This window comes from Staurois parvus, unplaced genomic scaffold (assembly GCF_062004578.1).
Source record: "Staurois parvus isolate SC_StPar_1 unplaced genomic scaffold, SC_StPar_1.0 ptg003461l, whole genome shotgun sequence".
Lineage (NCBI taxonomy): Eukaryota > Metazoa > Chordata > Amphibia > Anura > Ranidae > Staurois > Staurois parvus.
In genome coordinates, this window is record NW_028321257.1 from 28167 (window position 1) to 45837 (window position 17671).

The 17671-nt window shown below is 54.1% G+C and overlaps 1 protein-coding gene across 1 annotated transcript in view; it reads right to left on the reverse strand.

The window, feature by feature from the left end:
- LOC149428160 (microtubule-associated serine/threonine-protein kinase 2-like) overlaps window positions 1-17482 on the reverse strand; it is a gene marked incomplete at its 3' end in the record, with an annotated part of 29407 nt that extends 11925 nt beyond the window's left edge. The window contains exons 1-2 of the mRNA XM_089667648.1: window positions 16786-17482; window positions 10657-10811 (exon numbers count right to left, since the gene is read on the reverse strand). Coding sequence (XP_089523774.1) covers window positions 10657-10682 — 26 coding nt within the window. The remainder of the gene's footprint in view (window positions 1-10656; window positions 10812-16785) is intronic.
- Between the last annotated feature and the right edge of the window lie 189 nt (window positions 17483-17671).

The following is a 17671-nucleotide window of genomic DNA, read 5'->3' on the forward strand; positions in this document are numbered from 1 at the left end:
TGTAAAAAAAAAAAAAACCAAAACAAATATAAAAAAATAAAATAAAAAATGTAGTAAAAATTTAAAAAAAAAATGTAATTTTTGGTTATAAACTAATTTTTTTTTTTACTAAAAAGATAGCAGAATAAATTTTGGCCAAGACTTATAATGAAATATTATTTATTTTGAAATTTCATAAGAAAAACACTTTTTTCAAAATTTTTGGACATTTACATAGCAAAAAAAAAAAAACCCAGTTTTATCGGTCTCAAAAAAATGCTAAAAAATTCATATGGGTACAGTGTTGCATGACCGCGCAATTTTCATTCAAAGTGTGATAGCGCTGAAAGCTGAAAATTGGCCTGGGGGGGGGGGGGGGGGAGGGGGTGAAAGCGTCCGGACTGGAAGGGGGAGAAAAGCGTCCGGACTGGAAGGGGGGGGAAAGCGTCCGGACTGGAAGGGGGGGGAAAGCGTCCGGACTGGAAGGGGGGGAAAGCGTCCGGACTGGAAGGGGGGGGAAAGCGTCCGGACTGGAAGGGGGGGGAAAGCGTCCGGACTGGAAGGGGGGGGAAAGCGTCCGGACTGGAAGGGGGGGGAAAGCGTCCGGACTGGAAGGGGGGGGAAAGCGTCCGGATTGGAAGGGGGGGGAAAGCGTCCGGACTGGAAGGGGGGGGAAAGCGTCCGGACTGGAAGGGGGGGGAAAGCGTCCGGACTGGAAGGGGGGGGAAAGCGTCCGGACTGGAAGGGGGGGGAAAGCGTCCGGACTGGAAGGGGGGGGAAAGCGTCCGGACTGGAAGGGGGGGGGAAAGCGTCCGGACTGGAAGGGGGGGGAAGCGTCCGGACTGGAAGGGGGGGGAAAGCGTCCGGACTGGAAGGGGGGGAAAAGCGTCCGGACTGGAAGGGGGGGGAAAGCGTCCGGACTGGAAGGGGGGGAAAAGCGTCCGGACTGAAGGGGGGGAAAAGCGTCCGGACTGGAAGGGGGGGAAAAGCGTCCGGACTGGAAGGGGGGGAAAAGCGTCCGGACTGGAAGGGGGGGGAAAAGCGTCCGGACTGGAAGGGGGGGGAAAAGCGTCCGGACTGGAAGGGGGGGGAAAAAGCGTCCGGACTGGAAGGGGGGGGAAAAGCGTCCGGACTGGAAGGGGGGGGAAAGCGTCCGGACTGGAAGGGGGGGAAAAGCGTCCGGACTGGAAGGGGGGGAAAAGCGTCCGGACTGGAAGGGGGGGGAAAGCGTCCGGACTGGAAGGGGGGGAAAAGCGTCCGGACTGGAAGGGGGGAAAAGCGTCCGGACTGGAAGGGGGGGAAAAGCGTCCGGACTGGAAGGGGGGGAAAAGCGTCCGGACTGGAAGGGGGGAAAAGCGTCCGGACTGGAAGGGGGGAAAAGCGTCCGGACTGGAAGGGGGGGAAAAGCGTCCGGACTGGAAGGGGGGGAAAAGCGTCCGGACTGGAAGGGGGGGAAAAGCGTCCGGACTGGAAGGGGGGGAAAAGCGTCCGGACTGGAAGGGGGGGAAAAGCGTCCGGACTGGAAGGGGGGGAAAAGCGTCCGGACTGGAAGGGGGGGAAAAGCGTCCGGACTGGAAGGGGGGGAAAAGCGTCCGGACTGGAAGGGGGGGAAAAGCGTCCGGACTGGAAGGGGGGAAAAGCGTCCGGACTGGAAGGGGGGGAAAAGCGTCCGGACTGGAAGGGGGGGAAAAGCGTCCGGACTGGAAGGGGGGGAAAAGCGTCCGGACTGGAAGGGGGGGAAAAGCGTCCGGACTGGAAGGGGGGGGAAAGCGTCCGGACTGGAAGGGGGGGAAAAGCGTCCGGACTGGAAGTGGTTAAGGAACAGAAATGAAAAACTTAAAGGATAGGTTCACTTTTACATAAATAAATGCACTTTTTTTTCAGGTTAAAAAAAAAAAAAAAAAAAAAAGTGCATTTTTTTTTTTCTTTTATTTCTTGAGAACCTGTAAAGCATTGCACCCATGATCTGCAGATCGCAGGCGCAATGTCCGGCTCTAGTAGACTGTCAGTACACGGTCTGCCGTACCTCCTGCATAGGCAGGTAGTTACTGAAGTTCAGGAAGGCCAATGGACTTCTAGGTTGCTCACCAGCGCCCTCACAGTTCATTGAAAACAAGTTGTCAGCTGGAATGGCTGACGGTGCTTGTAGGCATTCACTCTCAGAACTCTGTGAATGAATGGCACAGCCGTGTGGGAGGAGCCTTGCACGGCCACGCTGTTTTCAGATTGTGACTACTGGTGTGCGGAGAAGGTCTCCTTCCCACGGTCACAAAGAGGGGTGGATCTGGGGGTGAGGTGGTGGATGCTCTACCTGTTACCCCCTAAATACAGGTGTAACATAAGTAAACATAAACTAAAAAAAAATGGTTGCATAAGTGTGCACACCCTCTTATATATGGGGATGTATCTGTGTTCAGAATTAAGCAATCACATTCACAATCATGTTAAATACAGTCAGGTCCATAAATATTGGGACATGGACACAATTCTAACATTTTTGGCTCTATACACCACCACAATGGATTTGAAATGAAATGAACAAGATGTGCTTTAACTGCAGACTGTCAGCTTTAATTCGAGGGTATTTACATCCAAATCAGGTGAACGGTGTAGGAATTACAACAGTTTTGCATATGTGCCTCCACTTGGTAAGGGACCAAAAGTAATGGGACAGAATAATAATCATAAATCAAACTTTCACTTTTTAATACTTGGTTGCAATCCTTTGCAGTCAATTACAGCCTGAAGTCTGGAACGCATAGACATCACCAGACGCTGGGTTTCATCCCTGGTGATGCTCTGCCAGGCCTCTACTGCAACTGTCTTCAGTTCCTGCTTGTTCTTGTGGCATTTTCCCTTCAGTTTTGTCTTCAGCAAGTGAAATGCTCAATCGGATTCAGGTCAGGTGATGGACTTGGCCATTGCAGAACATTCCACTTCTTTCCCTTAAAAAACTCTTTGGCTGCTTTTGCAGTCTGCTTTGGGTCATTGTCCATCTGCACTGTGAAGCGTCCAATGAGTTGTGAAGCATTTGGCTGAATATGAGCCGATAATATTCCCAAAACACTTCACAATTCATCCGGCTGCTTTTGTCAGCAGTCACATCATCAATAAATACAAGAGAAGCAGTTCCATTGGCAGCCATACATGCCCACGCCATGACACTACCACCACCATGCTTCACTGATGAGGTGGTACGCTTAGGATCATGAGCAGTTCCTTTCCTTCTCCATACTCTTCTCTTCCCATCACTCTGGTACAAGTTGATGTCGGTCTCATCTGTCCATAGGATGTTGTTCCAGAACTGTGAAGGCTTTTTTACATGTCAATTTGGCAAACTCTAATCTGGCCTTCCTGTTTTTGAGGCTCACCAATGGTTTCCATCTTGTGGTGAACCCTCTGTATTCACTCTGGTGAAGTCTTCTCTTGATTGGTGACTTTGACACACATACACCTACCTCCTGGAGAGTGTTCTTGATCTGGCCAACTGTTGTGAAGGGTGTTTTTCTTCACCAGGGAAAGAATTCTTCGGTCATCCACCACAGTTGTTTTCCGTGATCTTCCGGGTCTTTTGGTGTTGCTGAGCTCACCGCTGCGTTCCTTCTTTTTAAGAATGTTCCAAACAGTTGTTTTGGCCACGCCTAATGTTTTTGCTATCTCTCTGATGGGTTTGTTTTGTTTTTTCAGCCTAATGATGGCTTGCTTCACTGATAGTGAGAGCTCTTTGGATCTCATCTTGAGAGTTGACAGCAACAGATTCCAAATGCAAATAGCACACTTGAAATGAACTCTGGACCTTTTATCTGCTCATTGTAATTGGGATAATGAGGGAATAACACACACCTGGCCATGGAACAGCTGAGAAGCCAATTGTCCCATTACTTTTGGTCCCTTACCAAGTGGGAGGCACATATGCAAACTGTTGTAATTCCTACACCGTTCACCTGATTTGGATGTAAATACCCTCAAATTAAAGCTGACAGTCTGCAGTTAAAGCACATCTTGTTCGTTTCATTTCAAATCCATTGTGGTGGTGTATAGAGCCAAAAATGTTAGAATTGTGTCGATGTCCCAATATTTATGGACCTGACTGTAGGAGTCAGTACACACCCGCCATCATTTAAAGTTCTCTGATTGACCCCAAATAAAGTTCAGCTGTTCTAGTCAGTCTTTCCTGATGTTTTCTTAGTCGCATCCTACAGCAAAAGCCATGGTCTGCAGAGAGCTTCCAAAGCATCAGAGGGATCTCATTGTTAAAAGGTATCAGTCAGGAGAAGGGGACGAAAGAATTTCCAAGGCATTAGATATACCATGGAACACGGTGAAGACAATCATCATCAAGTGGGGAAAATGGAATTTGTGTCTTCTCTGGATTGGACAATAAAGGTGGTTGAACCTGAGAGACACAGAAGGCGGTAAAGGCCTTCTAATGAAAACGTTTTATTCTGCACAATGCAACTTCATGATGCCAAAGTCCACACAGAGGACACCCGGGGGCAATCCACGGCCAGAAGGAAGATGGCATCACACTGGTCCTGAAGAGGCAGCAGGGAAGATTGGATGGGGGGGGGGTAATATAATAAAGCATGAATGAATAAAAAAGAGCATCGATAACAGATGACTGGCACGCAGGAAAAGGCCTTTCTGAATTTATCTGTAACCTTCACAGCGGAATTTCAATCAGCCGGCTTGTAAATTGGCCGGGAAGGAAATGTTTCTAGGAAACAAGCGAGAGGTGAGCGGCCAATCCTCGGGGGGGGGGGGGGGGGGGGGGGGGGGGGGGGGGGAGAGCAGATTTGCATGAACAAGCCAACGTGAAAATAAAATGTCAAATTAAATATGTGATTGACTGCGGCGCGGGGCGGAGGAGAGATATCGCATCATAAAAGTCTCTGCGGCCGGCGTGACTGCGGGAATCATTATACGGATAATTGGCTGAACACAAACATGAAGCGGGAGGCACTAAACGAAGGGGACGCAGAGAGCCTGAGCAGGAGACCCCCGAGAGGACAGACAGCATAGGGGACACACCAACCTTCCCCCCCCCCCCCCCCCGGAGAGGACAACCAGGATAGGAGGTGCCCACCCAACCCCCCCCCCCCCCCCCGCAGAGGAGACAGCATGGGAACACACCCACCTTCCCCCCCCCCCCCCCACGGAGAGGACAACCAGGATAGGAGGTGCCCTCCCAACCCCCCCCCACCCCCACCCCCGGAGAGGACAGACAGCATGGAACACACCCACCTCCCGAAGAAGAAGACAGCCCGCGTGGGAGATCCCCCCCCAAAGAAGACAGCCCGCGTGGGAGACCCCCCCAAAGAAGACAGCCCGCGTGGAGACCCCCCCAAAGAAGACAGCCCGCGTGGGAGACCCCCCCCAAAGAAGACAGCCCGCGTGGGAGACCCCCTCCCCCCAAAGAAGACAGCCCGCGTGGGAGACCCCCCCCCCCAAAGAAGACAGCCCGCGTGGAAGACCCCCCCCAAAGATGACAGCCCGCGTGGGAGCCCCCCCGAAGAGAACAGCCCGCGTGGGAGCCCCCCCCCGAAGAGAACAGCCCGCGTGGGAGCCCCCCCCCCGAAGAGAACAGCCCGCGTGGGAGCCCCCCCCGAAGAGAACCGCCCACGTGGGAGCCCCCCGAAGAGAACCGCCCACGTGGGAGCCCCCCGAAGAGAACCGCCCACGTGGGAGCCCCCCGAAGAGAACCGCCCATGTGGGAGCCCCCCAAAGAGAACCGCCCACGTGGGAGCCCCCCCCTCGAAGAGGACACCCATGTGGGAGACCCCTCCCTTCCCAGAGAAGATAACCCAGGCAGGAGACCCCCTGGTGAGGACAGTCCATGCAGAAGACCTTCGGAGGGAGGAAAAGTCCACGCACGCAGGAGACAGAGAGGAAAGTCTGTAAAGAGACCCCCTGGAGTGGGTAGCCAGTGCAGGAGACACCCTCTTCCCCCCAGAGAGGACAGCCAACGTGACAACCCCCCCTCTCTTTTCCAAGAGAGGACAGCCCAAGTGGGAGACACCCCCCCCCCTGCTCAAGTGAGGCCCCACAGAGAAGAAAGTTCACTCAGGAGATCCACATAGAGGAAAGTTTTGTACAGGTGACCCCCAGGAGAAGACAGCAAATGCGGGAGACCCCCTGGATAGGAAAGCCTGTGTGGGAGACCCCCAGGAGAGGAGAGCCCACGCAGGAGATTTCTCACAGGGGACCCCCTAGAGAGGACAGTCCATACAAGAGACCCCCCGGAAAAGAAAGTCCGTTTAGGAGACCCTCAAAAAAGGACAGTCAACGGCAAAGACTCCCAGAGAAGACATTCCGTACAGGAGACCCTGGAAGGACAGCCCACACAGGGGACCCCCTACAGCCACTGAGGAGAGCGGTGTCACACACAGATCACCTAGCAATTCCCCCTACAGTCACTGTGAGGAGCTCTGCTGCACTATGTAATGAGTGGAGGGATATCAGAGGACAGTTCACATCCCGCTGTGTGGGTGTTTGTAGTGGAGTGGGGAGGGACTGGAGGGTCCATGAATATGAAGGTCCTGGATAGAGGTTCATTCCCAGCAAACTACCCCGGCAGACCATAAATCTGAGCGCACATTTCAGTGTAGCTCCAATCGGAGCGCCTAGAGGACATCCGTATCTAATTGGGCGATTCCTGGAAGTGGCGCAGGATTAATTCACTTAACCCTCGGCCTGCCGGAAGAGAATGTGCGACAATCAGGCGTCCACCTTTCTCAGAAACGCAAAGAACGCAATTTCTGTTTACAGCCAAGAAATCTTCCATCGCACCCAGACATTTCTTCTCATACATCTCACTTTCCAAGGATGAGATGGATGAAAGAAACGCCCGCCAACCGATCCACCGGAGAGTGCAGAGCGGCGTACATTCACATCATACACGGGCAGATCTGATCCCCCCCCCCCTCCCGCATTGAACCAGAAATGTAAAGTCTTCCAATATGGAGGAAAAATTCCCGCCTCTGAGGACGGGCTCCACGTTGGCAGAATTTATCACCATTTATACTCGGCGTCTCCATACTGTTCAGTATGAGGGCCACATTGTTACAGATACATGCGGGGCAAAGGAAAATCCCCATCAGAGTCCCCATTAACCACCTCCCGTCCGGCCCATGTATATAAACGGCCGGACGGTGACACTGCAGGGTCGGGTGGCCATTTATAAACTGCCTCCTGCTTGTACGTGGCCCCCGGGAGCGCGCAGCACCGCGATCCGGTGCCCGCCGTATCCTCTGGACACAGTGGAACACCGATCGTTGTACGGGACCTCTGTGCGAGGTCCTGATCATGTGATCACCGATTGGCCAAACAGGTCTCCTGTCTATCTATGCTGTGCAGCAGAGCTGTGTGAATCTCAGGGCTGGATGGACATAAATACAGATCCTTTGGCTGGTAAAACGACTTCCATTTCTGTATTCCATCTGTGCATTTAGCGGTTTGCCTGGAGTTCGGCTTTAAACAACATAATAGATGTAATTTTGGCAGGTGGGTCTCAGCAGGTAAGTAGTTTCTCAGGCAGATAAAAGGTGGCCTTTGTAATCCATCCTTTACTGCCAGTCCCAGCGTGCCCCGTGTAAGCTCTTCTCCCATTCGCTCTTTATATTCGATGCCGAATGTCGTCTGAGTGGTTGGAATTTTTCGGGTTATTTCCATATGACGAATGGCTGACGTTTCCTCTCATCTGTCAAACTGATGATGCAGAAAACTCTAACGATCTCCAGGAATGTCACCTCACTCCGTATTGATCACGGCTACGTAGCGAGCCGCCATCCCCGCGCCACTAATCCCCGCAACAATGGTGATCGTTCATCATTTACAGAACATAAGGTGTAAGTAATATCTGATGATCCGCATGCTGGGAGCGAGAGGAATAGACGGTCCCTCTGACCCGCCACACGTCTGTCCCCTCCAAACATCCTGGGTAATCAATGTATTGATCAGTTTATACTCGTGTCATCTCCGTCCTTTCGTCTTTCATATATTATAAATGGATACACAGGGGACAAGCAGCCCTTCCTGTAAACCATATACAGCCTGTCATGGCCATTAGTAAACCAGGCGGTGTGATGTCAAAAAGAGGTGGGGCCAGACCAAGCAAGGGGAGGAGCAAGACTCACAGAGGATGAAGGGATGGATGAGCAGGCGAGATCAGACTGATGGGGAGGCGCGGGGCAGATGTACAAGAGGCAGGACATGTTATAGGGCGGAGAAGGAGCAGAAAAAGGGTGGGGTGGACTGACAGAAGGGGCGAGGTAGGGTGACTGATTTATGGCCATACTAAGTGGAAAGGGCTGTCAGGCAAGAAGAGGCACAGGAATAGTAAAATGATGTAATGAGACTATACAGAAGGGAGAGGAGCAGATTGACTAGGAGGGGCAAGGCATGTTAGGAAGCTGAAAAGGGGCAGTGACTGGGAGGAGCAAGAAATAAGGCAGGGGAGGGGAATGACTGGGAGGGGAATGACTGGGAGGGGCAAGGCATGCTATTAAGCAGAGGAGGGCCAAGGAATGATATCACAAGAGAGGAGCAGATTGACTATGAGGGGCAAGGCATGTTATGAGGCTGGAAAGGGGCAGTGACTGGGAGGAGCAAGAAATAAGGCAGGGGAGGGGAAGGAATGGAAGGGCAAGGCATGTTATTAAGCAGAGGAGGGGCAAAGTAGGATACACAGGAGAGAAGCAGATTGACTGGGAGGGAAAAAAACATGTTATGAGGCTGGAAAGGGGCAATGACTGGGAGGAGCAAGTCTTAAGACAGGGGAGGGGAATGACTGGGAGGAGCAAAACATAAGGCAGGGGAGGGGAATGACTGGGAGGGGTAAGACATAAGGCAGGGGAGGGGAATGACTGGGAGGGGTAAGACATAAGGCAGGGGAGGGGAATGACTGGGAGGGGTAAGACATAAGGCAGGGGAGGGGAATGACTGGGAGGGGTAAGACATAAGGCAGGGGAGGGGAATGACTGGGAGGGGTAAGACATAAATCAGGGGAGGGGAATGACTGGGAGGGGTAAGACATAAGTCAGGGGAGGGAAATGACTGGGAGGGGTAAGACATTAGGCAGGGGAGAGGAATGACTGGGAGGGGTAAGACATAAGTCAGGGGAGGGAAATGACTGGGAGGGGTAAGACATTAGGCAGGGGAGGGGAATGACTGGGAAGGGCAAGGCATGCTATTAAACAGAGGAGGGCCAAGGAATGATATATCACAAGAAAGGAGCAGATAGACTTGGAGGGACAAAACATGTTAATGAGGCTGGAAAGGGGCAGTGACTGGGAGGAGCAAGACATAAGGCAGGGGAGGGGAATGACTGGGAGGGGCAAGGCATGTTATTAAGCAGAAGAGGGGCAAAGCAGGATATAACACAGGAGAGAAGCAGATTGACTGGGAGGGGAAAAAAACATGTTATGAGGCTGGAAAGGGGCAATGACTGGGAGGAGCAAGTCATAAAGCAGGGGAGAGCAATGACTGGGAGGAGAAAAACATAAGGCGGGGGAGGGGAATTAATGGGAAGGGCAAGGCATGTTATTAAGCAGAGGAGGGGCAAGGCACGATATACCATAGGAGAGGAGCAGACTGGGAGGTACAGAGCAGGTTATAAGGCTGGAAACAAACAGTGATTGGGAGGGGCAGGACAAAGCAGGGAGGGGAATGACTAGGAGGGGCAAGGCATGGTATAACACAGGAGAGGAGCACATTGACTGAAAAGACTGGTTGGCAGAAGGTTGGAGACTTTCAGGGCCCAAGTGGACATAAAGCAGGGGAGGGGAATGACTGGAAGAGGCAAGACATGATAAAGCAGGGGAGGGGAATGAATGGGAGGGGCAAGACATGACATAAAGCAGGGGAGGGGGAATGACTGGGAGGGGCAAGACATGACGAAGCAGGGGCGGGGAATGACTGGGAGGGGCAAGACATGACGAAGCAGGGGCGGGGAATGACTGGGAGGGGCAAGACATGACGAAGCAGGGGCGGGGAATGACTGGGAGGGGCAAGACATGACGAAGCAGGGGCGGGGAATGACTGGGAGGGGCAAGACATGACAAAGCAGGGGCGGGGAATGACGGGGAAGGGCAAGACATGAAAAAGCAGGGGCGGGGAATGACTGGGAAAGGCAAGACATGACAAAGCAGGGGCGGGGAATGACTGGGAGGGGCAAGACATGTTATTAAGCAGAGGAAGGGCAAGGCATGGTATAACAGAGGAGAAGAGCAGAATGAGAGAGGGGCTAGATATATTTTCAAGCAGGGGAGGGGGTAGATTCACTGGGAGTGGCAAGGCATAAGGTCAAGCAGAGGAAGAGTGGAATGATTGGGAGGAGCAAGGCATGTTATAAAAGAGGAGAGGAGTAAAATGCCTGGTAGAGGCAAAACATTTTATGAGGCAAAGGCGAAACAGAATAACTGGGAGGAGCAAGGCATGTTCTCAGGCAAGGGAGGGGGGGGTATAACGGAGGGGCAAGGCGTGATGTCTGATAGAAGAGGGGGCACAATGATAGGAAGGGGCAAGGCAAGTCATCACACAGAGGAAGGAAAAGACATGTTACCAGAAAGTAGGGACAGAAAGACTGGGATGGGAGAGATAACACACAAAAGGAAGGGGAGGAGCAAAAGACTGGCAGGAATAGAGGTTGATTTACAGGAAGAGGAGGGGTCTCCTTACCTGAGACTTCTGGATCGGGGTCGCATGACAGGCGAACGTCTTCCTTCCTCATCGGTGATGTTTTCGGTGCTGAAGTGTTTGGTCAGGAAGTGCAGCTCGTCTGCCGTCGGCTGAAATGGCAGTTGGTGCAGCTTCTCCTGGGATGAGCATGATGACTGAGTACAGAAAACACAGAGAAGAAAGAACACTAAAACCGCATGCATACGGGACTGCTCGTGTACAGAGGAGGAAAAACAAAAAAAACGGACAAAAAAACAGTGAAGGAGGAAACACCACATTACACCCCCGAGAGGAGTAAAACGTCCCTCTTCAACAGGGATTCATGACAGTGGCGGACCCCTCATCTGGGTACAGGCGAAGCTGTGATCCTCATCCGCCAGTCAGGTGTTCATTACGGAGCAGATTTTAAACGATCTTACAATGAATGCTGAGCTGTGAGCAGACTGTTGTCACAACAATAAAGTAGCCACAGCTCTGACACATTGTATGTCCTTCTCCATCCATCACAGAGAGGGTGACTGTTTTTGAAGCGCACAGGGGCCTGCATGAAGATACTTACTGCCATGTGGGCTCTTAGATGGTGCCACCGTGTTGTTAATATTACACTGGGCAGGCACACTGGGCCCCAGATTCTGCAATGATCCTGCATGGGGCCATTGATTTCACCTAGCTAAAACATGAGACCTTTGATTTCACTGCACTGCTGTTGGAGACCTCATTTAGACCTTCCTACCATGGTGGACCATGGATCTACCTAGGCTGGCAAAACCCAGATCACACCGTACTGTCTCATGGGACCTCAGATGACTCTTTGTGCCATGCATGATCTCAGATGAACCTAGAGTTCAGATTATCCACCACTGCCATGTAAGACCTTAGATGACCCTGTTCTGCCCCAAGGGACCTCAGATGACCCTCTACAGCCAGGTGGCACCTCAGATGACCCTCCCTCTACAGCCAGGTGGCACCTAAGATGACCCTCCCTCTACAGCCAGGTGGCACGTCAGATGACCCTCCCTCTACAGCCAGGGTGGCACCTCAGATGACCCTCCCTCTACAGCCAGGGTGGGACTTCAGATGACCCTCTACAGCCGTGTGGGACCTCAGATGACCCTCTACAGCCAGGTGGCACCTAAGATGACCCTCCCTCTACAGCCAGGTGGCACCTCAGATGACCCTCCCTCTACAGCCAGGTGGGACTTCAGATGACCCTCTACAGCCAGGTGGGACCTCAGATGACTCTGCACAGCCGTGTGAAACCTCAGATGACCCTGCACAGCCGTGTGGGACCTCAGATGACCCTGCACAGCCAGGTGGGACCTCAGATGACCCTGCACAGCCAGGTGGGACCTCAGATGACCCTGCACAGCCAGGTGGGACCTCAGATGACCCGGCACAGCCAGGTGGGACCTCAGATGACCCGGCACAGCCAGGTGGGACCTCAGATGACCCGGCACAGCCAGGTGGGACCTCAGATGACCCGGCACAGCCAGGTGGGACCTCAGATGACCCGGCACAGCCAGGTGGGACCTCAGATGACCCGGCACAGCCAGGTGGGACCTCAGATGACCCGGCAAAGCCAGGTGGGACCTCAGATGACCCGGCACAGCCAGGTGGGACCTCAGATGACCCACCCTCTACAGCCAGGTGGGACCTCAGATGACCCACCCTCTACAGCCAGGTGGGACCTCAGATGACCCACCCTCTACAGCCAGGTGGGACCTCAGATGACCCACCCTCTACAGCCAGGTGATACCTCAGATGACCCTCTACAGCCAGTGTGGGACCTCAAATGACTCTGCACAGCCAGTGTGAAACCTCAGATGACCCTCCCTCTACAGCCAGGTGGGACCTCAGGTGACCCTCTACAGCCAGGTGGGACCTCAGATTACCCTCTACAGCCAGGTGGGACCTCAGATGACCCTCTACAGCCAGGTGGGACCTCAGATGACCCTCTACAGCCAGTGTGGGACCTCAGATGACTCTGCACAGCCAGTGTGAAACCTCAGATGACCCTCCCTCTACAGCTCAGGTGGGACCTCAGATGACCCTCCCTCTACAGTCAGGTGGGACCTCAGATGACCCTCCCTCTACAGCCAGGTGGGACCTTAGATGACCCACCCTCTACAGCCAGGTGGGACCTCAGATGACCCGGCACAGCCAGGTGGGACCTCAGATGACCCGGCACAGCCAGGTGGGACCTCAGATGACCCGGCACAGCCAGGTGGGACCTCAGATGACCCTCTACAGCCAGGTGGGACCTCAGATGACCCTCTACAGCCAGGTGGGACCTCAGATGACCCTCCCCCTACAGTCAGGTGGGACCTCAGATGACCCTCCCTCTACAGCCAGGTGGGACCTCAGGTGACCCTCTACAGCCAGGTGGGACCTCAGGTGACCCTCTACAGCCAGGTGGGACCTCAGATGACCCTCTACAGCCAGGTGGGACCTCAGATGACCCTCTACAGCCAGGTGGGACCTCAGATGACCCTCTACAGCCAGGTGGGACCTCAGATGACCCTCTACAGCCAGGTGGGACCTCAGATGACCCTCTGCAGCCAGGTGGGACCTCAGATGACCCTCTGCAGCCAGTGTGGGACCTCAGATGACTCTGCACAGCCAGTGTGAAACCTCAGATGACCCTCCCTCTACAGCTCAGGTGGGACCTCAGATGACCCTCCCTCTACAGCCAGGTGGGACCTTAGATGACCCACCCTCTACAGCCAGGTGGGACCTCAGATGACCCTCTGCAGCCAGTGTGGGACCTCAGATGACTCTGCACAGCCAGTGTGAAACCTCAGATGACCCTCCCTCTACAGCTCAGGTGGGACCTCAGATGACCCTCCCTCTACAGTCAGGTGGGACCTCAGATGACCCTCCCTCTACAGCCAGGTGGGACCTTAGATGACCCACCCTCTACAGCCAGGTGGGACCTCAGATGACCCGGCACAGCCAGGTGGGACCTCAGATGACCCTCTACAGCCAGGTGGGACCTCAGATGACCCTCTACAGCCAGGTGGGACCTCAGATGACCCTCTACAGCCAGGTGGGACCTCAGATGACCCTCTACAGCCAGGTGGGACCTCAGATGACCCTCTACAGCCAGGTGGGACCTCAGATGACCCTCTACAGCCAGGTGGGACCTCAGATGACCCTCTACAGCCAGGTGGGACCTCAGATGGCCCTCTACAGCCAGTGTGGGACCTCAGATGACTCTGCACAGCCAGTGTGAAACCTCAGATGACCCTCCCTCTACAGTCAGGTGGGACCTCAGATGACCCTCCCCCTACAGTCAGGTGGGACCTCAGATGACCCTCCCTCTACAGCCAGGTGGGACCTCAGGTGACCCTCTACAGCCAGGTGGGACCTCAGGTGACCCTCTACAGCCAGGTGGGACCTCAGGTGACCCTCTACAGCCAGGTGGGACCTCAGGTGACCCTCTACAGCCAGGTGGGACCTCAGGTGACCCTCTACAGCCAGGTGGGACCTCAGATGACCCTCTACAGCCAGGTGGGACCTCAGATGACCCTCTGCAGCCAGTGTGGGACCTCAGATGACTCTGCACAGCCAGTGTGAAACCTCAGATGACCCTCCCTCTACAGTCAGGTGGGACCTCAGATGACCCTCCCTCTACAGTCAGGTGGGACCTCAGATGACCCTCCCTCTACAGTCAGGTGGGACCTCAGATGACCCTCCCTCTACAGTCAGGTGGGACCTCAGATGACCCACCCTCTACAGCCAGGTGGGACCTCAGATGACCCACCCTCTACAGCCAGGTGGGACCTCAGATGACCCTCTACAGCCAGGTGGGACCTCAGATGACCCTCTACAGCCAGGTGGGACCTCAGATGACCCTCTACAGCCAGTGTGGGACCTCAGATGACTCTGCACAGCCAGTGTGGGACCTCAGATGACTCTGCACAGCCAGTGTGGGACCTCAGATGACTCTGCACAGCCAGTGTGGGACCTCAGATGACCCTGCACAGCCAGTGTGGGACCTCAGATGACCCTGCACAGCCAGTGTGGGACCTCAGATGACCCTGCACAGCCAGTGTGGGACCTCAGATGACCCTGCACAGCCAGTGTGGGACCTCAGATGACCCTGCACAGCCAGTGTGGGACCTCAGATGACCCTGCACAGCCAGTGTGGGACCTCAGATGACCCTGCACAGCCAGTGTGGGACCTCAGATGACCCTGCACAGCCAGTGTGGGACCTCAGATGACCCTGCACAGCCAGTGTGGGACCTCAGATGACCCTGCACAGCCAGTGTGGGACCTCAGATGACCCTGCACAGCCAGTGTGGGACCTCAGATGACCCTGCACAGCCAGTGTGGGACCTCAGATGACCCTGCACAGCCAGTGTGGGACCTCAGATGACCCTGCACAGCCAGTGTGGGACCTCAGATGACCCTGCACAGCCAGTGTGGGACCTCAGATGACCCTGCACAGCCAGTGTGGGACCTCAGATGACCCTGCACAGCCAGTGTGGGACCTCAGATGACCCTGCACAGCCAGTGTGGGACCTCAGATGACCCTGCACAGCCAGTGTGGGACCTCAGATGACCCTGCACAGCCAGTGTGGGACCTCAGATGACCCTGCACAGCCAGTGTGGGACCTCAGATGACCCTGCACAGCCAGTGTGGGACCTCAGATGACCCTGCACAGCCAGTGTGGGACCTCAGATGACCCTGCACAGCCAGTGTGGGACCTCAGATGACCCTGCACAGCCAGTGTGGGACCTCAGATGACCCTGCACAGCCAGTGTGGGACCTCAGATGACCCTGCACAGCCAGTGTGGGACCTCAGATGACCCTGCACAGCCAGTGTGGGACCTCAGATGACCCTGCACAGCCAGTGTGGGACCTCAGATGACCCTGCACAGCCAGTGTGGGACCTCAGATGACCCTGCACAGCCAGTGTGGGACCTCAGATGACCCTGCACAGCCAGTGTGGGACCTCAGATGACCCTGCACAGCCAGTGTGGGACCTCAGATGACCCTGCACAGCCAGTGTGGGACCTCAGATGACCCTGCACAGCCAGTGTGGGACCTCAGATGACCCTGCACAGCCAGTGTGGGACCTCAGATGACCCTGCACAGCCAGTGTGGGACCTCAGATGACCCTGCACAGCCAGTGTGGGACCTCAGATGACCCTGCACAGCCAGTGTGGGACCTCAGATGACCCTGCACAGCCAGTGTGGGACCTCAGATGACCCTGCACAGCCAGTGTGGGACCTCAGATGACCCTGCACAGCCAGTGTGGGACCTCAGATGACCCTGCACAGCCAGTGTGGGACCTCAGATGACCCTCTACAGCCAGGTGGGACCTCAGATGACCCTCTACAGCCAGGTGGGACCTCAGATGACCCTCTACAGCCAGGTGGGACCTCAGATGACCCTCTACAGCCAGGTGGGACCTCAGATGACCCTCTACAGCCAGGTGGGACCTCAGATGACCCTCTACAGCCAGGTGGGACCTCAGATGACCCTCTACAGTCAGTGTGGGACCTCAGATGACCCTGTACAGCCAGTGTGGGACCTCAGATGACTCTGCACAGCCAGGTGGGACTTCAGATGACCCTCTACAGCCAGTGTGGGACCTCAGATGACTCTGCACAGCCAGTGTGAAACCTCAGATGACCCTGCACAGCCGTGTGGGACCTCAGATGACCCTGCACAGCCAGTGTGGGACCTCAGATGGCCCTGCACAGCCAGGTGGGATCTCAGATGACCCTGCACAGCCAGGTGGGACCTCAGATGACCCTGCACAACCTTGTGTTATAGACGAGTCTAGAGGATGCCAAAGTTCATCTCTAATTCTGTTCTGCCCCAAGGGACCCTAACTAAACCAGTACTGCCTCAGATGACATCGTATTGCCATTTGGCACCACAGATGATGCTGCACTGCCATGTGGGACCTCAAATGACCCTGCAATGCTTCATCAGACCCCAGATGAACCTGTATTGTCATGAGGAATTTTAGATGACCCTTTACTGCCATATGAGACCTCAGATCACAGGCACTGGCATTGCAGAGGGAAAAAAAGCAAAACAAAAAAAAACCCCACAAACCTTCGCTGTGGATGTGAGGACAAGGAACACAGGTCACAGTAGCAGGGCACTTACTGAGACAGTGGAACTGGGAGTGTTGGTTCCATATCCCGAAGAGGGCAGAGATGCCAGGGACCAGCGTCGTCCATCCGTCCTGAAACAAGACAGGAAAATGATTAGATGCAGCCCATCATAACCAAGAATGACAGCTCAAACTTTAGCACCAAGCCTGACAGATGTATAGATGATGAATTTGGACAGATGCCCAAACACCTGCGGCCCGCTGCACCGCGTCAGAGGAGAAGGGTAGAAGAAAATAAACAACTTTTTCAAGACTGTGATCGATTACAGGCGCTGCCAATAAAAATCTCCCCTCTCTGTATATAATAAAACATTTCTTATGGATAAAATACAGACTGACCGACATACACAACAAATAAAAACCAGCACAACAAGATTCCCACAGTGACCGACTACAAGAAAGTAGTGTGTGCAGCCCTATGAAGCATAAATGTAGACGGGAAGCGGTGGGGCTCCTTCCTACCACCAAGCACTTCTTGGCGTATTTTCCTTCATTGAGGTGTGCTGTGGTAGTCAAACGACTCAGAATGAATGGCTCTAATGCGCAAAAAAAAAATAAATCGGTCATTCTGCATTTTTGTACAGGACCGCAGTATATACAGAGGCCATGGGCACCGCGGCTTACCTGTATATTTGCAAATGTGTGCAAACGAAACCCTCTGTTTTTAACACAAACTGTTAGACGAAGGAACTTCGGTTGTTTTGGCAGGCTGGTTGGTAAGTGTGCTGGAAATCCTTTGTTTGTGAAATGCATTGCCCTTCCATGTGTGCTGCAAAGTTATAGGGGTGGTTGCCAATTTTTTTTGCACACTGTGAAAGTGCCTCAGGGGGACGGGGGGGCATTGAAATGCCAGGCCCTCGTGTGAATGAGCCCCTACAA